This window comes from Salmo salar, chromosome ssa22 (assembly GCF_905237065.1).
Source record: "Salmo salar chromosome ssa22, Ssal_v3.1, whole genome shotgun sequence".
Classification (NCBI taxonomy): Eukaryota; Metazoa; Chordata; class Actinopteri; order Salmoniformes; family Salmonidae; genus Salmo; species Salmo salar.
The window spans coordinates 17,014,268-17,033,016 of record NC_059463.1 but is presented as its reverse complement, the minus strand read 5'-3'; the positions used below and the strand labels follow the sequence as shown (position 1 = coordinate 17,033,016).

At 42.9% G+C, this 18,749-nt stretch overlaps 1 protein-coding gene across 7 annotated transcripts in view; it reads left to right on the top strand.

The window, feature by feature from the left end:
* The window catches only part of LOC106582908 (death-inducer obliterator 1), a 31,008-nt gene that overhangs the window by 1,843 nt on the left and 10,416 nt on the right, over positions 1-18,749 (top strand). For 4 of the 7 annotated variants that reach the window (XM_014166523.2, XM_014166522.2, XM_014166524.2 and 1 more), the window contains exons 2-9: positions 2,357-2,470; positions 3,336-3,451; positions 3,732-4,980; positions 6,693-7,023; positions 7,496-7,702; positions 12,531-12,741; positions 15,798-16,323; positions 18,140-18,299. In XM_014166523.2, coding sequence (XP_014021998.2) covers positions 3,370-3,451; positions 3,732-4,980; positions 6,693-7,023; positions 7,496-7,702; positions 12,531-12,741; positions 15,798-16,323; positions 18,140-18,299 — 2,766 coding nt within the window. In that variant the 5' untranslated portion in view covers positions 2,357-2,470; positions 3,336-3,369. The remainder of the gene's footprint in view (positions 1-2,356; positions 2,471-3,335; positions 3,452-3,731; positions 4,981-6,692; positions 7,024-7,495; positions 7,703-12,530; positions 12,742-15,797; positions 16,324-18,139; positions 18,300-18,749) is intronic. The other 3 variants (XM_014166527.2, XM_014166526.2, XM_014166525.2) reach the window with 1 other exon arrangement.

Below are 18,749 nucleotides of genomic sequence, written 5' to 3'. Positions count from 1 at the left end.
TTACGGGTGATACAGCACGCTAATTAGTTAACTATATGTTCGTAAATTATTTAGCTCTAAACGAGGCCTTGTTTGTGTGTGCATTAATAACGCATGATGTCTTGTGGCACGAGTTAATGTTGAGGTCACTATGGTGATAGTTAGCTAATCCCAGCAAATGTCTACTAACGGTAACGTTAGGTTAAATGTACGGTATCGTCGTTAGGTAGCATGCCGTTTGATTTACCCACCGCGACCTAGCTATAGTAGCTTGCAATCTATCGTGTCGGAGTTCTCAGTGCACGCAGACTCCTTGCGACGTATTGGCGTTTCTTCCGTGTGCAGCCACCTTACGACTGTCGGGATTGTGCGCGGCCTGAAGAGCTATCCAGCATCTAGTTAGCGCAGTCGGAGTGAAATGACGTTAGGTATTAGTTTCAATATCAATTCCCTACGCTTTCGAATAACATTGTAGCTAACCTAACGTTAGCTAGCTAACAATGTTGCATTGACCACCCCTCCCCCACACGACAACTGGGGTGGGTCTGGGAGTGTTTTCCCCCCTTTCTCACGTGGCTGTGTGCGGTGACCATAGTCAGGGAACAATCCGTGGTGAACCTTTCTTACTCTCATCCCAGCATCGTAGTAATTAAATAGTTTGTGTTGAGTCACTGCGTCTTCAAATCCAGACATTTAAAATTCCATATATTGTGTTTTTATTTTTTTATGGCGATGTTTCCAAATGATATGGAGGGTAGGAGTTATCTATAGGCCTGAAGTTACCACTCTGCCTTTTGTTTATGCTCCCATCTATTGGTGAGTTGTAATAATGTGCTGGGTCATTTTGAATTGCGTTTGCAAAGCATCAATGTGGTTCTTTGGAGCACAAAATACCGTTTCTATTCAGAGGTGAGCAGTGCATATGAAAACGATCAGACCAATGAATGGGTTATTGAATGTTCGGTGAAAGTAAATGTCAATGGTTCCCTGCATGTGTGTTTGTCTGTCATTGAAACATGGATCAGAGTACCCATTTAAAACTGAAGAACTGTTGTGTATTAGGCTACTAATATAGAACCAAAGCCATCCCCACAACTGTAGTAATATAATCAGGTGGATTTTGACTTGGTGTTTTTGGTGTGATGTGTTTATTTGGTGCAGACAGAGTTCAGTTCAGTGTGTCATTGTGCACATTATGGTGCAATGTTTCTTGATGTACCAATTCACAAAATAAAAATATGACCTACTTGTATTCCAAACAACCCCAACAAAAACTGCAGAAATGGTGTCTCCATTTCTTGCTGTATTTGTATTACCCAAATCTTCCTTTTCATTGAGATATTATGCTGCATTGATTTATGAGTCACTCTTGCTGTAGAAGGATAGTACCCATGTTTTGGGTATGTTTGTAAAAATCCATGCTCTTCTCACCACAATTCTACAATTGCAACATAGTTGGTTCTATTTATTCTCAGACATGTTTTCAAGTTTGTGGTGTTGTCAGTGGAATTCAGGACGGACTGCTCTTCTGAAAGTTGTACATCTATAGCAAGCTGCTTTGATCGTGGGGAACGTGTTCCACTTTCATGAACTCTTGGTTGATCGAATAGGTAAAAAAAAATGTGGTGACAAGATACTTTAGATACACTCCTAGAATGTTTTATTGAGCTGTGGATTGTCACTTTAGCTCATTGTTTATCATGCTACAGAGGTGTTGCTCAGGTGCTCAAAATAATAATTGAAATGCTACCGTTAGCTGGTTTCAGTTCAAATGCTCTGATTTTTAGGCAGGCCAGAGTTATATTATTTTTGGGCAACATTTGTCACAAATACTGCATTCTGTTACTCGGGGGGGGGGGGGGAAAGAGCAGGCATTGTTTAACATGTAGGTCTACTGTTGTGTTTTGTATGATTTGATAGTGTAAACTGCAATGTGGGATTTAGGTTATTTGGGATTGAAACACATTTTTTGTTACTCTGAATGAAGTTAGGTGAGGCTGATAATGATTACCTAGCCTCTTTCTTGAGTACTCCGAAAATCTTTTCTGACATGTTGACTTTGTCTGTACATTGAACATAATTTGCTGTTGCAACTATTATTTTGCAACCCTTTAATTTAAATATATCTGATTGAAGTGAACTATCATGAGACTAAAGGAAGTCAATCTAAAGGAAAATTGTCAGCGATGACATACTGTTTCAGTAGCGTCTTGAATTTTTAATCGGTGACCTATGATCTGAAGTCCCAGACATTGAACAAAATTAGGAGTTGGCTGGGTGCCAATATGTTGTGCTGTATTGTGCTTTTCAAGGCTGCATATTGTTGCAATTTCCATACCCCAAAATACTTAACAGTTTTATTCTGACTTATGTACAGGTCCAAGATCCCACTACCAGGCCTGTGATGATTACTGATCAGAATCTGCTGTGTGCGGAATCTTAAATCATCAGATAAGCCCTCGATCAGTGTCCCACCAATACAGATCAGCAGGTTGGTTCATTTTTTTTATTCCGTGAAAGGACAAATGCCATGTACTCATTTTGACTTTTGTAAATGTAGATGTTTCAACAGACTTGTCCCAGTAGTGGTGTTCTATTGTGTTCTTGTAAGAATTTGATGACATTGGAGTATTTTGCCTAGTTAGTGAACTTCAGATTTTCTGAGCTTCCAATATAATTTCCAATAGTAAATATTTTGTTATTGAGTTAAGATGTATCAATGAGCAGCAAAGTGCCACAATATGGCTTTGTAAAATCGGTGCACTTACAAATATTGTTCTGTGGAGGGTTTTTAGATTATTCATAACTTTGTTACATGAAAATACTCCTGCTGTGGTTTGGTCATCTGGGGTGGGCAAACTACGGGCCATATCCTGCCCACCAGCCGATTTGAAATGTCTTGTGAGGGATTTGGTTTTTAAACAAAATGTAGCAATTGTAATGGACCCATTTTTAAAGAACTGCCCTTTCTCTGACCCGCAAATTGATTTTGACGAACAAATCAATTAAAAAAAATCTACGCGTCAAAATCCAGATGTGGCCCTCGAGCCAAAATGTATTGCCCACCCTGATCTAGAGTAACAACTGTAGCGTTATCATATCTACAGCAGCCAGCCTGCGGTAGCCAGTTTGTGGAAAGGAAGAAAATTGGTATGAAAGGACTGCACTCGCTAACACAAACAAATCCCTGAATTTTTGTTGTTGTTGCAAGGGTTGTTTATGGATATAAAGAAAGTAGTTGAATATGACAGTGCTGCTCCAACCCCCCTCCCCAAAACAACCACGCACTTCAGTTAAATGGAGTTGAAGAGTAGCTGTCTCACAGTCCGTCTCTTGTGCTCTTCTCTTAACTGTAGATATTCTTTTTGAAAGTAGTGAGTGACTCCATCTATGGAGGAGAATGTGAGTCCTGAGCTCTCTCTAGCTCCTGAGCCAGAGCAGAGCCAGGACCCTATGGATAGCAACTCTCAAGGTACCTTGGACTAGCTTCTTTTCCCCTTTTCAGTGAGGGGGGGGGGTGTCATGCTTTGTCTCACTTTAATAGGCACTGCACTGCTGGATCCTCTGCAAATCTTTTGTAGGTTGTTAATTAGGGTATAGGGTCAGGATTGCTAGAATCATGATCAGCACAAGGGATTTCACTATTCCCTTATATGCTTTGAATACCTAATTAGCGTTCTAGTCTTTTGATTGGCAAAATCTGCTACGTTACGTAAATGTATTGTCCCATAATGTGTCATTTACATCAACAGCTATTCTAGAGGACTATAAAGCTGAGAAGGAGGACGGAGAAGACCAAGAGCATGGTAACAATGATACTGAGGAAAAGCTAGAGAACAGAGAGCAATCTGCTAAGACCACAAACGAGTTCAAGAAAACCTGGGGATTCCGTCGGACCACCATAGCCAAGAGAGAAATGCCTGGAGACACTGCTGCTGAGAGCCAGGATGGCCATGTAGGGCCTGTACGTCGCAGTGGGAGGCAGGCAAAACGCACTGACAAGCTGGAGGAGTTCTTGCTCACCACCAAGAGAGCGCGCACAGTAGGGAGGAGGAGTGCACCTGGCAGCATAGAGGCTGGGGATCCTCCCTCCCAGACCCCAACAGATGCAGAGACGGCCTCCGAGGCCAGTTTTGACGGCAACGCAGAGGCCAAGTCTGTGGACGATAAGCCAGATTCCCCAGTGAGGAAGACGAGGAGCAGGAAGAAGACAACTCGGAAGGCTAAAGGCCGTGGCAGAAGCAGAGTTGGCTCTGTCAGTGATGATGGAAGCTCTGACAATGAGAAGTGTAGTGGCGATGCACTCAAAGAGCTGCAGGAGGAGGAGAAGGGTAGCGGGGATGCACCCAAAGAGCTCCAGGAGGAGGAGAAGGGTAGCGGGGATGCACCCAAAGAGCTCCAGGAGGAGGAGAAGGGTAGCAGAGATGCACCCAAAGAGCTCCAGGAAGAGGAGGGTAGCGGAGATGCACCCAAAGAGCTCCAGGAAGAGGAGGGTAGCGGAGATGCACCCAAAGAGCTCCAGGAGGAGGAGGGTAGCGGAGATGCACCCAAAGAGCTCCAGGAAGAGGAGGGTAGCGGAGATGCACCCAAAGAGCCCCAGGAGGAGGAGAAGGGTTGTGGAGATGCACCCAAAGAGCCACAGCCCGAGGAGAAGGAGCAGCAGGAAGAGAAGGATGACACAGTGCAGCCAGAGCAGGACTCTGTGAAGAAAGAAAAAGAGGAGGAAGAGCAGGAGGAGAACGAAAAAAAGGGGAGCGCGGAGAAGCCCATAGACGCCAGTGGCGAGCGTGCCTCCAGGTCCAGGAGTCCTACTAAGGCAGCCAGTAGGGGAACCACCCCCAACAAGAGAGACACCAAGTCCAGAGGAGGGATAAAGACCCGCAATGACCAGGAGGAAGATGAATCCCCATCGTCATCCTCATCATCCAGTGACTCCGGTGATGATGAAGGATACGACCCTAATGCACTGTACTGCATCTGTCGACAGAAACACAACAAAAGGTATGCATTTGGATGTTGATCAATTGGAAATCCAATGCCTCTAGTTCTTATAAATGCTCTGTCTGATCCTTCATGATTACTGAATGTGATCAAATTAACCTCCGTTGCCCACCTACAAGGGGATGAGTGGTTAGTGATTAGTTGGCCGGAGTGATGTGCTTGACTTGTATTCTGTGCTTTAGCAGCGACTTTGTTCCACATTGTTAACCTCTTGGGGCTAGGTGGGACGCTAGCGTGCCACCCGTGGTGCACTCCATCAACAGCAGGTGCATTTCAAGAGCGGCAAATTTGAATCCAAATAAATGTCAAAATTCAAATTTTTCAAAAATACAACTATGTTACACCATTTGAAAGATAAACATCTCCTTAATCTAACCACGTTTTACGATTTCAAAAAGGTTTTACGGCGAAAGCATAAATTTAGAGTATGTTAGGACAGTACATTTACAAGAGTTGTGTGTAATGTTTTGTCAAGTCAAAGACAGGGTCACCAAAACCATAAAACCAGCTAAAATGATACACTAACCTTTTACAATCTCCATCAGATGACACTCCTAGGACATTATGTTAGACAATGCATGCATTTTTAGTTCTATCAAGTTCATATTTATATACAAAAACAGCGTTTTACTATGGCATTGATGTTGAGGAAATCGTTTCCCTCCAATAACAACCGCAAGTCAGCGTCACAAATTAAATAATTAAAATTAGAAAACATTGGTAAAATATTATATTGTCATTTAAAGAATTATAGATTTACATCTTTTGAACGCAATCAACTTGCCAGATTTAAAAATAACCTTACTGGGAAATCACACTTTGCAATAATCTGAGCACTGTGCCCAGAAAAATACGGCGTTGCGATACAGACTAGACGTCATGTTGGGGAGATCTAAAATCGAAAATACTATGTAAATAATCCATTACCTTTGATTCTCTTCATCAGATGTCACTTCCAGGTATCACAGGTCCATAACGAATGTAGTTTTGTTCAAAAAAGCTCATCATTTATGTCCAAAAATCTCCGTCTCGTTAGCACATGATGTAAGCCAGCCGGACTTCTCGTCATGAACGAGGGAAAAAATATATTTCCGTTCGTTCAAACATGTCAAACGTTGTATAGCATAAATCATTAGGGCCTTTTTAACCAGAACATGAATAATATTCAAGGTGGACGAATGCATAGCCTTTTATAACGTATTGGAACGAGGGTACCCAACATGAAGTAGCGCGCCAGGTGTCTAATGGGACATCACCGTTCCATGGCTCTTGTTCGGTCAGATCTCCCTCCAGAAGACTCAAAACACTTTGTAAAGGCTGGTGACATCTAGTGGAAGCAATAGGAAGTGCCAAAATATTCCTAAACCCCTGTGTTTTTCAATGGGAGAGGTTTAAAGTCAATACAACACATCAGGTATCCACTTCCTGTCAGAAAATGTCTCAGGGTTTTGCCTGCCAAATGAGTTCTGTTATACTCACAGACACCATTCAAACAGTTTTGGAAACTTTAGAGTGTTTTCTATCCATATATAATAAGTATATGCATATTCTAGTTACTGGGTAGGATTAGTAACCAGATTAAATCGGGTACATTTTTTTTTATCCAGACGTGCAAATGCTGCCCCCTAGACCCAACAGGTTAACCCACTTTCTCTGACTAGCTGTTTTTGCATATCTGTCTGTGCTCTGCTAAGTGTTCTGTGTGCACCCAGGTTCATGATCTGCTGCGACCGCTGTGAGGAGTGGTTCCATGGAGACTGTGTGGGCATCACTGAGGCTCGTGGACGTCTGATGGAGCGGAACGGGGAGGACTACGTCTGCCCTAACTGCACCACCAAGAAGAGCCAGACGGCCAAGCCCAATGGCAAACCCAAAGCAGCTGCCCCCGGTGCCCTCAAGGCCGAGCAAAGCCCCTCTGTGGCGGCTCCCTCACCTACAGCCTCAGCTGGGGCGGAAGAAAAGGGTGACGACTTGGGGATCAAAGGGAGGATAGAGAAGACCACCAACCCCAGTGGGAAAAAGAAGATCAAGATCTTTCAGGCGGTAGGTTTGTTACTTTTCTCACAGCCCCAGTGGATGAACTTAACAAATGACCTATTCAGGCTTATAATGTCATGCCAGCAATGGCTTGCTTAAAGATGTCTGAGAGCACCATATTATGGATGGGCGTGAGTACTCAATTCAAGGTCTGTATTTGATTACTAATAATTGAATACAAGCACTCAAAATGTATACGCACAGATGTAGAGAATGTCAAGTGTAGTGAAAATAGGTTGTTTCCTTTTCAGTTGTGTATCAGAACAACCAGTAATTGGAACAACCAATGGCGTACCGCAAACTGTATTTCCATCAGCCCCTTAAATAATTGAATATACGAACAGACTTTCTTTGAAATCACCATCCCTACTCCATATGACAATTTCTATATTGTAATCCCTGACACTTTTGCCTGTACAAGAATCCGTCTGTGGCATTGTCTGTGTTGCACCTGTGTGACCTGTTTGAATTTCAACAGGCGGCGGAGGAGTCTAAGCTACCCAAATGCATTGGGCCAGGCTGTGAAAAGACTGCCCTGAAGGACTCTGTCTACTGCGGCAGCGAGTGCATCCTGAGACACGCCGCCGCAGCCATGGCAGCCAAGTCAATTTCTGAACCCAAGCAGAAAGATCAAGACAAGGCTAAGGGACAGAAAAAAACACCTGGTGCCAGGGCAACGACCAAGGTAAACAAAGGGTTCATAAGATAACAAAGATGTTTATATTTTCACCTATTGTTGTGGAGAGTTGAGAAACCTTTCACTGAGCGTATTGGAACCTGTGCACTGCTTATTAATACAATGAGTGGAGTATAAATTAAGTTCAATATGTATTCCAATGTTTTGAAATAAGTTTTCTAAATTTGCCCCAAAAATGTACACCAATTTCTTATATGAAATTCTTCTTTCTGTGAAATTGTGACCCATTACCAATGACTAACAAGGCCATACACCAGGTCAGAATTTTTTTCCTGAAATATCTGAGTAATTATAGTGAAATGACAGAAAATGTCTGTTTACTTGCAAGATAATTTTTTCTGAGTCATTGTTAACGAACATTCGTGGGAAGGTTGGTAATTGATTGCTTCAGCAGGAACTACAGAACAGAATTCTGTTATGAGGAACATCTTGCCGAGGAGGGACGGGGCGACGTTGCCCCAGGAGAGAAACAGTGCCTTCAGAAAGTTTTCATACCCTTTGACTTATTCCACATTCTGTTACAGCCTGAATTCAAAAAACATGCTCACCCATATACACACGATACCCCATAATGACAAAGTGAAAACATGTTTTTAGAAATGTCGGCACATTTTTTTTGAAAATTAAATAGAGATATTCACACCCCTTTGCTATCATGCTCAAAATTTAGCTTGGTTTAAAGACCTTCACTGGTCCGAAAAGATGCACCCCTCCCGAAATGGCCCTGGGGCTTTCCCATCCGGACCCGATGTGCATTTTAAAAAAAAAAATCTCGAGATACAGACCCAAGGACAACTAGACCCATTCCATATAGACCTGGTCGGGTCTGATCGAAGTGAGGGAAGCAGCAGAAAAGTACATTTTTAAGCTACTTTATTAGCCGGAGCTGATAAAGCGTGAGGTAGGAAGTGGTGACTCCAGCAGGGGCCTTGCTGTGTGTGTGTGTGTGTGTGTGTGTGTGTGTGTAGGCTGTGAGAGTGAGCAAGTGACACTGAGTGCAGGGAGGAGGGAGGGATGGCAACCACCAAGCCGACTGGAGCTATAGTAGACTAATGGCTGCCATATCTAGGTTATTTCATTCAATATGATTACGTAGTACTTGTCTTGACAGCATCAAACTGAGAAGCTACTCCATTTAGAATATTTAAGTAGCAGCCTACATGTTGGCTCTTGGTCGTTGTAGCCTATCCTTCTCCTTTACCTTTTTAATTCCATCTTCCATTGATTTTAGATATCTCCTAACTTTTGCCACACAGGGAGGCTCTGACTGTAGCCTATTTTCATGACTTATGATTGGCCAACAACAAGCTACACACGCCACTCATGAAAAGCAAGACCCGCAGCATAAATTATACAATATCTCTCTCTACTGCAGCGGTCACGTTCGGATATGTATGTATATGTCCCTCCGGACAAGCCAGTTAAAGTTAGACTCGTGACAATCAGATCAGACCCGTGACATTTATTTAGAATTCTGACTCCGGACCCCCTTGGGTATTTGGGTAGAGGTGGATCCGTGACGACCTCTAGCTCAGGTGAATCCAATTTCTTTTGATCAACTTGATTGGAGTCCACCTGTGGCCAATTCAATTGTTTGGACATGATTTAGAAAGTAACGCACCTGTCTATATAAGGTCCCACAGTTGACTGTGCATGTCAGAGCAGAAGCCATACCATAAAGTCCAAGGAACTCTCCGAAGGACCTCGACGTAGATCTCCAAGATGGAATTGTGATGAAGCATATATAGTATCTGGGGAAGGGTATAAAACTATTTCTAGATTGTTGAACGTTTCTAAGAGTAGTGGTCTCCATTAGGAAATGGGGGAAAATATGGAACTACCCAGACTCTGCCTAGAGTTGGCCGTCCGACCAAACTAAGCAACCGGGCAAGAAGGACCTTGGTCAGGGAGGTGACCAAGAACCCAATGAACACTCTGACAGAAATAGAGAGTGCCTTGGCTGAGATGGGATAACCTGGCAGAAGAACAACAGTCTGGTGAAGTGCTGTAATCTGAGCTCTATGGGTTAGTGGCCAGACAGAAGCCACTCCTGAGAAATAGGCACATGACTGCATGCCTGGAGTTTACAAAAAGGCATGAGAAAGACTTGTAACGTAAGGCAAACGAGTCTGGTGTGATGAGACCCATTTTACTCTGAATGCAAATGACTATATCTGGAGAGAAGCAAGCACGGCTCATCACCGGTCTAACACAATCCCTACTGTGAAGTATGGTGGTGGCAGCTTAGTTACAGTTCATATAAGGAAATCGGTCAATTCAAATGAACTCATTAGGCCCTAATCTATGGATTTCACATGACCTGGGAATACGGATATGCATTGGTTGGTCAGACAGTGCATTTGGAAAGTATTCAGACCCCTTGACTTTTTCCACATTTTGTTACTTTACAGCCTTATTCTAAAATTGATTAAATCGTTTTTCACCCCCTCATCGAACTACAAACTTACCCCACAATGACGAAGCAGGTTTTAGAAATTTTAGCAAATGTATTACAAATAAACTGATCACATTTACATCGGTATTCAGACCCTTTACTCAGTACTTTGTTGAAGCAGCGATTACAGCCTCGCGTCTTCGGTATGACGCTATAAGCTTGGCACACCTGTATTTGGGGAGTTTCTCTCATTCTTCTCTGCAGATCATCTCAAGCTCTGTCAGGTTGGATGGGGAGCATTGCTGCTCTGCTATTTTCACATCTCCAGAGATTTTCAAGTCCGGGCTCTGGCTGGGCCACTCAAGGACATTCAGAGAATCGTCCCGAAGCCACTCTTGCGCTGTCTTGGCTGTGTGCTTAGGGTTGTTTTCCTGTTGGAAGGTGAACCTTCCCCCCCCAGTCTGAGGTCCTGAGCGCTCTGGAGCAGATTTTCATCAAGGATCTCTCTGTACTTTGCTCTGTTCATCTTTGCCTCGGTCCTGACTAGACTCCCAGTCCCTGCTGCTGAAAAACAGGCCTTTCGTCTTGCCACAACTATAAAGGCCCTGACCAAGGCCCCCCCCCACCCGATTGCTCAGTTTGGCCAGGCGGCCAGCTCTAGGAAGAGTCTTGGCGGTTCCAAATGATAGAGGCCGCGGTGTTCTTGGGGACCTTGAATGCTGCAGAAATGTTTTGGTAACCTTCCCTAGATCTGTGCATCGACACAATCCTGTCTCGGAGCTCTACGGACAGTTCATTCGACCTCATGGCTTGGTTTTTGCTCTGACATGCACTGTCAACTGTCGGACCTTTATTTAGACAGGTGTGCCTTTCCAAATCATGTCCAATCATTTGAATTTACCACAGGTGGACTCCAATCAAGTTGTAGAAACATCTCAAGGATGATCAATGGAAACAGGATGCACCCGAGCTCAATTTCAAGTCTCAAAGCAAAGGGTCTGAATACTTATGTATTTAAGGTATTTGTTTTTATTTTTTATAAATTTGCAAACATTTCTAAACATGTTTTCGCTTTGTCATTATGGGGTTGTGTGTGTGTGTGTGGATTGAGGAAACATTTATTTAATCCAGTTTAGAATAAGGCTGTAACGTAACCATGTGGAAAGGTCTAGGAGTCCGAATACTTTCTGAATGCACTGTGCCTTAAAGAAAAAGGGCCGTGGATCAGAACCACCGTTTTTGTCATTCAGCCCGACACATCTCCTTTGCATAGAGTTGATCAGGCTGCTGATTGTGTTCTGTGGAATGTTTTCACTCTTCAATGGCTGTGTGAAGTTGCTGGATATTGGCGGCAACTTCAACACGCTGTCGTACATGTCGATCCAGAGCGTCCCAAACATGCTCAATGGGTGACATGTCTGGTGAGTATGCAGGCCATGGAAGAACTGGGACATTTTCAGCTTCCAGGAATTGTGTCCTTGGGGGCCGTGCATTATCATGCTGAAACGTGAGGTAATGGCAGCAGAGGAATGGCATGACAATGGGTCTCAGGATCTCGTCACAGTATCTCTGCATTCAAATTGCCATCGATAAAATGCAATTATTCGTTGTCTGTAGCTTATGCCTGCCCGTACCATAAACCCACCGCCACCATTGGGCACTCTTTACGGAGTCTTCATCATCCTGATAGTTGAAACTGGGATTCGTCCTTGAAGAGCACACTTCTACAGCGTACCAGTGAGCATTTGCACTCTGAAGTGAGGACGACGAGCACACAGATGAGCTTCCCTGAGATGATTTCTGACAGTTTTTGCAGAAATTCTTCGTTTGTGCAAACCTATAGTTTCATCAGCTCTCCGGCTGGCTGGTCTCTGACCATCCCGCAGGTGAATAAGCCGGATATGGAGGTCCTGGGCTGGCATGGTTACATGTGGTCTGCTGTTGAGGCCGGTTGGACGTACTACCGAAGTCTACAAAAATAACTTTGGAGGCGGCTTATGGTAGAGAAATTGCATTTAAATTCTCTGCCAACAGCTCTGGTGGACATTCCTCCAGTCAGCATGCCAGTTGCACGCTCCCTCAACTTGAGACATCTGTGGCGTTGTGTGACAGAACTGCACATTTTAGCGTGGCCTTTTTTGTCCCCAGTGCAAGGTGCACCTATGTAACAATCATGCTGATATGCCACACCTGTCACGTGGATGGATTATCTTGGCAAAGGAGAAATGTAAACAAATTTGACAGAAGTAAGGTTTTTTTTGTGCGTATGGGACATTTATGGGATCTTCTGTTTCAGCTGATGGGACCAACAGTTTAGATGTTTTGTGTAATGCAGGATGTACACTGAACAAAAATAAGTTTTGCTATGGAACCTTTCCTGTGCCCTGTTACTGATTTTTGATTGAATGTCTGTTCATGCAGAGGAGTTCCACCGGAAGGAAGACCAGCAAGAAGTCCACAGAGGAGGAGTCTGACAGTGAGGATGACAAGAAGGATGGTGATGAAGAGCAGAATGCAGTGCAGCAGCCACCACCACCCACTGTGTCGTCCTGGTCCAGCGACCATAATTACAATGCAGTAACGCCAGAAAAGACTACACCCATAGCACCACCAACAGTGTTAAACAAAACGTGTATGTATCTCTTTGAAGGTCTTAATAATCCACTTTTAAACATTTTGTCTTCTCACACTATAGGGGTTGTCAAGTGAGCCATCTGAATGTATTTGCATCGCTCTATTATGGGTTCTTAGAAACAAAACCACATTATTTCCCCATTGATAAATGTGGTTGCTGTCATGGCAACGTAATGCCTTAGATCAGTGGTGTCACATTTATTTCATGGAGGGCTTTAGTTCATCAATCAAGTACAAGGGAGGAGCGAAAACCCGTAGACACTCGGGCCTCCGTGGAATGAGATTGACACACGTGCCTTAGATTTAATGACCCAGATCTTTGGGGAAAGCACTAAAGAGAATGGGTCCCCAAATGTATTTGGAGTTTGAAAGTGTGTTACAAGGTCATGGTTACTTAGTCAGGTATACAGAGTTGCTGAGTGGGTAAGTACACATTGCTATGAATGGAGACAAACGTGACTATTTTAGGGTTTATTTTGAAAGCCGTGTTTAAAAAAAATATATATATCGGTTACCATGAACAAAGCAATGATTGGGGATTATTTATGAGAAATGAATCAAAGGTTACTGTATGCAGTGCGAATGTGTGTTGGCACTCTTGTGGTGCGTGTGAAAATCTCCACGTGCTCCTCAACTGCTGTTCATCTAGAGGCAGTCCCTCTCGAGCAGGTAGGTCTCAGCGGTGTTTTTTTTGTCCCTGGATTTATACAGGGAACGATACAGAAATACAGCTCACACTGCTGATGAATTGAGCTATAAGTATTCGGTGCAACCAAGGAAGTATTCACGATTAGCTTTGTGAATGGTGTGCTGTTTCTTTATTGAATGTCATGCATCCAAACTCCCTCTGGGGCACTGGCGATAAAATAAAAGGTGTTAAGACAGATTTTTGGATGCCTTGATTGATTATATGAGGGGTCTCGGATTACTTAGGATGTCCTGACCAGTTGCTCTCGGACAGCATGTGCCACAGATCTACACGCCACGAGAGGAAGTGAAAGTCTGAAGCGGACTGACTCGGACAGCTGGAACAGGAAATCTATTGTTTCTTCTACTGAGACGACCTGCTGAAGACACTGCTCAGAAGTATTAGATGACTAGAAGAGTGGAACACCAGAGTCGTCATCAACTAAACATAAAGAGCAGGGTGGCAGACCATTATTTCCTAAGTTCTACCACACTTCTGTTTTACTGATATGAAATTACTGAGACATTTAGGGACAATTTAGTATTTTTTGCTATGAACTCTGCTTTGTTTCAAAGCTTTACCCAGGTTTCTAATTTTGAGGGGAGTAATTAGACTGAGGTTATGCATAGTTTGGAATGCGAGTATTTTAAATGTGTATTTGCATTGGTAGTTCATGACTTCAGGAATCTGCTTAGCCATGTAATTACAGCTGCCTGTTCTTCAGATGTATGGAGGGGAAATGCCATATGTTATTCACTCATGACCTGCTTGCATGTCTATATACTCTCAGATCTCCAATATATTATTTTGCGTACATACACATTTTGATAGTTTGCCAAGTTTTTGTGAGCAAATCAGTCACATTGAAATTCCTATTGCTGCCCGTTTGTCTAAACAGGTCTTGTTTGAAATCTGTGTATATGAACATATTGGTGATTTTAAAAGAATGCGAGTGATAATTGTTATACAGGTAAGAACAGGTTTAGTAGTTAGGGCTGGAGGTGAATGATGTGTCCCTTTGGCTCAATGAGAAATTGTTTAATTGGATATGGCAGTAGCATTTTCTGCTGATGGCACTCACAGGTATTTGCCATTTTTAATGTACAGACAGATTTCTCATACTTTGGTAATGAGCAACACCGACGTGGCAAATATCTGCTTTAACAAAGCTATAACTAATATCGATGTCCAGATTTTTCCATATCAAGTCATACAAAAGCAATTGGTACTAGTATACTTGTCATGCACAACCAGTGCCCCTGGGGAAAGATGTTGCATTGATCTTGAATTGTTGAGCTTAATATTACTTGACAAATATTTTGTCTTTATTGAACGCTCATTAGATGTGTGTACAGCTGAAGGTAGATGGTATTGTTAGAACAACCCTAGTTCTGTGTGCTGGCCTCACAGCAATATGAATTTTCAGTGGTGAAAATATCAGATTTGGTGTGGGATGTATGAAGCTATGTAGAAGGAGATGAACGTTCAGACATTTTTTGCCCAAACATGGTAAGTTCCAAGTTAAGTTGAACTATTGGTTGTTTTCTGGCCACTTGATACAGTGGGTCAACTAGTGGGATCTTCAAAGACCAGACACAGGGAGATTCACATCCTAATGGAATCTCATTTTAGTTTTGTGGAGACCCCTGTACCCAATGACTTTCCAGACAGTGTTTTTTTTTAGGGCTTAATATCTGATGGGTTGTTGATCGGGGTCTAGTGCTGTAGCTCAGGAACGGATGTAAAATGGGATGCAGGAACCATTCATACTGTTCATTTAGTACACAGTCAGGCCTAGGAGCATTTAGTACATCGGTCCCTTCTGATAACACTGAAGTGGTGTCTCGTCTACATTCTTCATGAAGAGGATCACCACCATTTGAACTAATGTTGAGAAGACTGGAATTGCAACACCCCAAAAATGGGTCCTTTTTATACAAATTCATTTTACATCAATTTTAGTCAGAGAATAAAATATATTTCCAAGTACTGTTTTATATTTATTTAACCCATTTTATGTGCCTGCCTATGGTTGGCTTTCTCCGTGTGTGGAAAGATGTATTTTAACCAGGTTTATTTTGTGTTTGTCATGGTATTTATTATTAGATCCAACAAAGGGAGGAGGTCCAGCTTCAATTTTTTGTGTTCTATGTATGCATTCTGGTCATGTCTGGCAGTCCGTCATTAAGTGAATCTAAGATCACATTGCATATGCAATCATTGTAAATAAGAATGTGTTCTTAACTGACTTGCTAGTTAAATGTTTTACCTTTTTTACCCTGAATTCAATTTATTTGTCATGTTTTCATGATGGGTCATATACTGTTTCTACTTGTGTTTAATGCAAGTTGTTTTACACTCCACAGCTCCTGTAGAGGAGAGTGAAGAGGACCAGAGTGAGAAGGAATCAACCCCTTCTGAGAAGAAGTCACCTGCTTCTACAGCGCCGCTCAAAGGAGGAAAGAAGTCCCCCGGCCCCAAATTATTAAAGACATACACCAGACGCAATAAACCAGCAACTCCAGGCAGCAGTGCTAAGGCACCAAAGAAACAACCACCCCCCCCTCCTAACAAAACCAAATCCAAGAAACCACCTCCACCACCTGCTGTCCTGACCCCTTCTGCCCCTGGTTCTTTAGATGCCCCACGACATCACGTCACAGGAGCCCTGAGGGTTGGCAAGTCCAGCTTTACCATCCCTAAGAAGCAGGCCCAGCCCCAGCAAAGGGACTCCTCAGGTCGTAGTCCGTCCAGAGTCACATCCTCAGCCCCTTCCACCCGACACCATGAGCCAGGCTCTTCTGCACCTTCCATGATGTGCCCGACAGCTCCGCCCAACAACCAGATGAGACAGAACATCCGCCGCTCGCTCACAGACATCCTCTACAAGAGGTGAGTATCCCAGAAGTCCTAGACCTAGACTGATCCACGTTTCGAGAGAATGGCTTACATTGTCTCTTGAACTTAATGCAAGGTTATTCATCTGATTTTATTTATTTTTTATTTTTTTTATTTTAGCAAATACTAAGAAATTGTTGTAGGCCAATGGAGAATACAGTTGAAGTTGGAAGTTTACATACACTTAGGTTGGAGTCATTAAAACTAATTTTTCAACCACTCCACAAATTTCTTGTTAACAAACTATAGTTATGGCAAATCGGTTAGGATTTACTTTGTGCATGACACAAGTAAATTTTCCAACAATTGTTTGCAGACATTGTTTCACTTATAATGCACTGTATCACAATTCCAGTGGGTCAGAAGTTTACATACACTAAGTTGGCTTTGCCTTTAAACAGCTTGGAAAATTCCAGAAAATTATGTCATGGCTTTAGAAGCTTCTGATCGGCTAATTGACATCATTTGAGTCAATTGGAGGTGGACCTGTGGATGTATTTCATGGCCTACCTTCAAACTCAGTGCTTCTTTGCTTGTCATCATGGGAAAATCAAAAGAAATCGGCCAAGACCTCAGAAAAATAAAAACAATAGTATGCAAGTATAAACACCATGGGACCACGCAGCCGTCATTCCGCTCAGGAAGGAGACCCCTTCTGTCTCCTAGAGATTAACGTACTTTGGTGCGAAAAGTGCAAATCTATTCCAGAACAACAGCAAAGGGCCTTATGAAGACGCTGGAGGAAACGGGTACAAAAGTATCTATATCCAGGGTATAACGAGTCCTATATCAACATAACCTGAAAGACCGCTCAGCAAGGAAGAAGCCACTGCTCCAAAACCACCATAAAAAAGACAGAATACGGTTTGCAACTGCACATGGGGACAAAGATTGTACTTTTTGGAGAAATGTCCTCTGGTCTGATGAAACAAAAATAGAACTGTTTGGTCATAATGACCATCGTTATGTTTGGAGGGAAAAGGGGGAGGCTTGCAAGCCGAAGAACACCATCCCAACCGTGAAGCACGGGGGTGGCAGCATCATGTTGTGGGGGTGCTTTGCTGCAGGAGGGACTGGTGCACTTCACAAAATAGATGGCATCATGAGACAGGAAAATTATGTGGATATATTGAAGCAACATTTCAAGACATCAGTCAGGAAGGTAAAGCTTTGTCACAAATGGGTCTTCCAAATGGACAATGACCCCAAGCATACTTCCAAAGTTGTGGCAAAATGGCTTAAGGACAACAAAGTCAAGGTATTGGAGTGGCCATCACAAAGCCCTGACCTCAATCCTATAGAAACTTTGTGGGCAGAACTGAAAAAGCATGTGTGAGCAAGAAGGCCTACAAACCTGACTCGGTTACACCAGCTCTGTCAGGAGGAATGGGCCAAAATTCACCCAACTTATTGTGGGAAGCTTGTGGAAGGCTACCCCAAACGTTTGACCCAAGTTAAACAATTGAAAAGCTTTGCTACCAAATACTAATTGAGTGTATGTGAACTTCTGACCCACTGGGAATGTGATGAAAGAAATAAAAGCTGAAATGAATCATCCTCTCTACTATTATTCAGACTTTTCACATTCTTTAAATAAAGTGGTGATCCTAACTGACCTAAGACAGGGAATTTTTACTAGGATTAAATGTCAGGAATTGTGAAACTGAGTTTAAATGTATTTGGCAAAGGTGTATGTAAACTTCTGACTTCAACTGTTCATGTTCCCCACATCTTTACAACTGCATTGTCTAGAATGTTTAGCTCTAATATGTGTATGTGACCAATGCGATTTGATTTATTGTCCCACCAGGGTGAGTGACAGTGATGATTTGAACATGTCTGAGAACGAGGTGGGAAAACTGGCGGTCAGCATTGAGAAGGAGATGTTCAACCTGTGCCTTTGCACGGACAGCAAGTACAAGAACAAGTACAGATCCCTCATGTTTAACCTGAAGGACCCCAAAAACAAGGTGAGTCCACAGGTGTCTGCAGAAGTGACTAGTCAAGTGATAAGTTGTGTAGGCTAACCAAATATGGCAAATGTTGGAAAGCCATGTACATGTAACTGCCAAAACAACGTAAATACCAACATAAAGTCTCTTAATAGGGCGTTGGGCCACCATGAGACAGAACAGCTTCAATGTGCTTTTGCATAGATTCTACAAGCATCTGGAACTCTATTAGTGGGATGCAACACCATTATTTGTTCTACAGGAAATACCATTTGGTGTGTTGTTGTTGGTGGAGAACGCTGTCTCAGGCGCCACTCCAGAGTCTCCTATAAGTGTTCAATTGGGTTGAGATCTGGTAATTGAGATGGCATATGGTTTACATCGTTTTCATGCTCATAAAACCATTGTGATCACTCGTGTCCTGTGGATGGGGGCATTGTCATCCTGTGGGGGTGTAACCATGGTAGC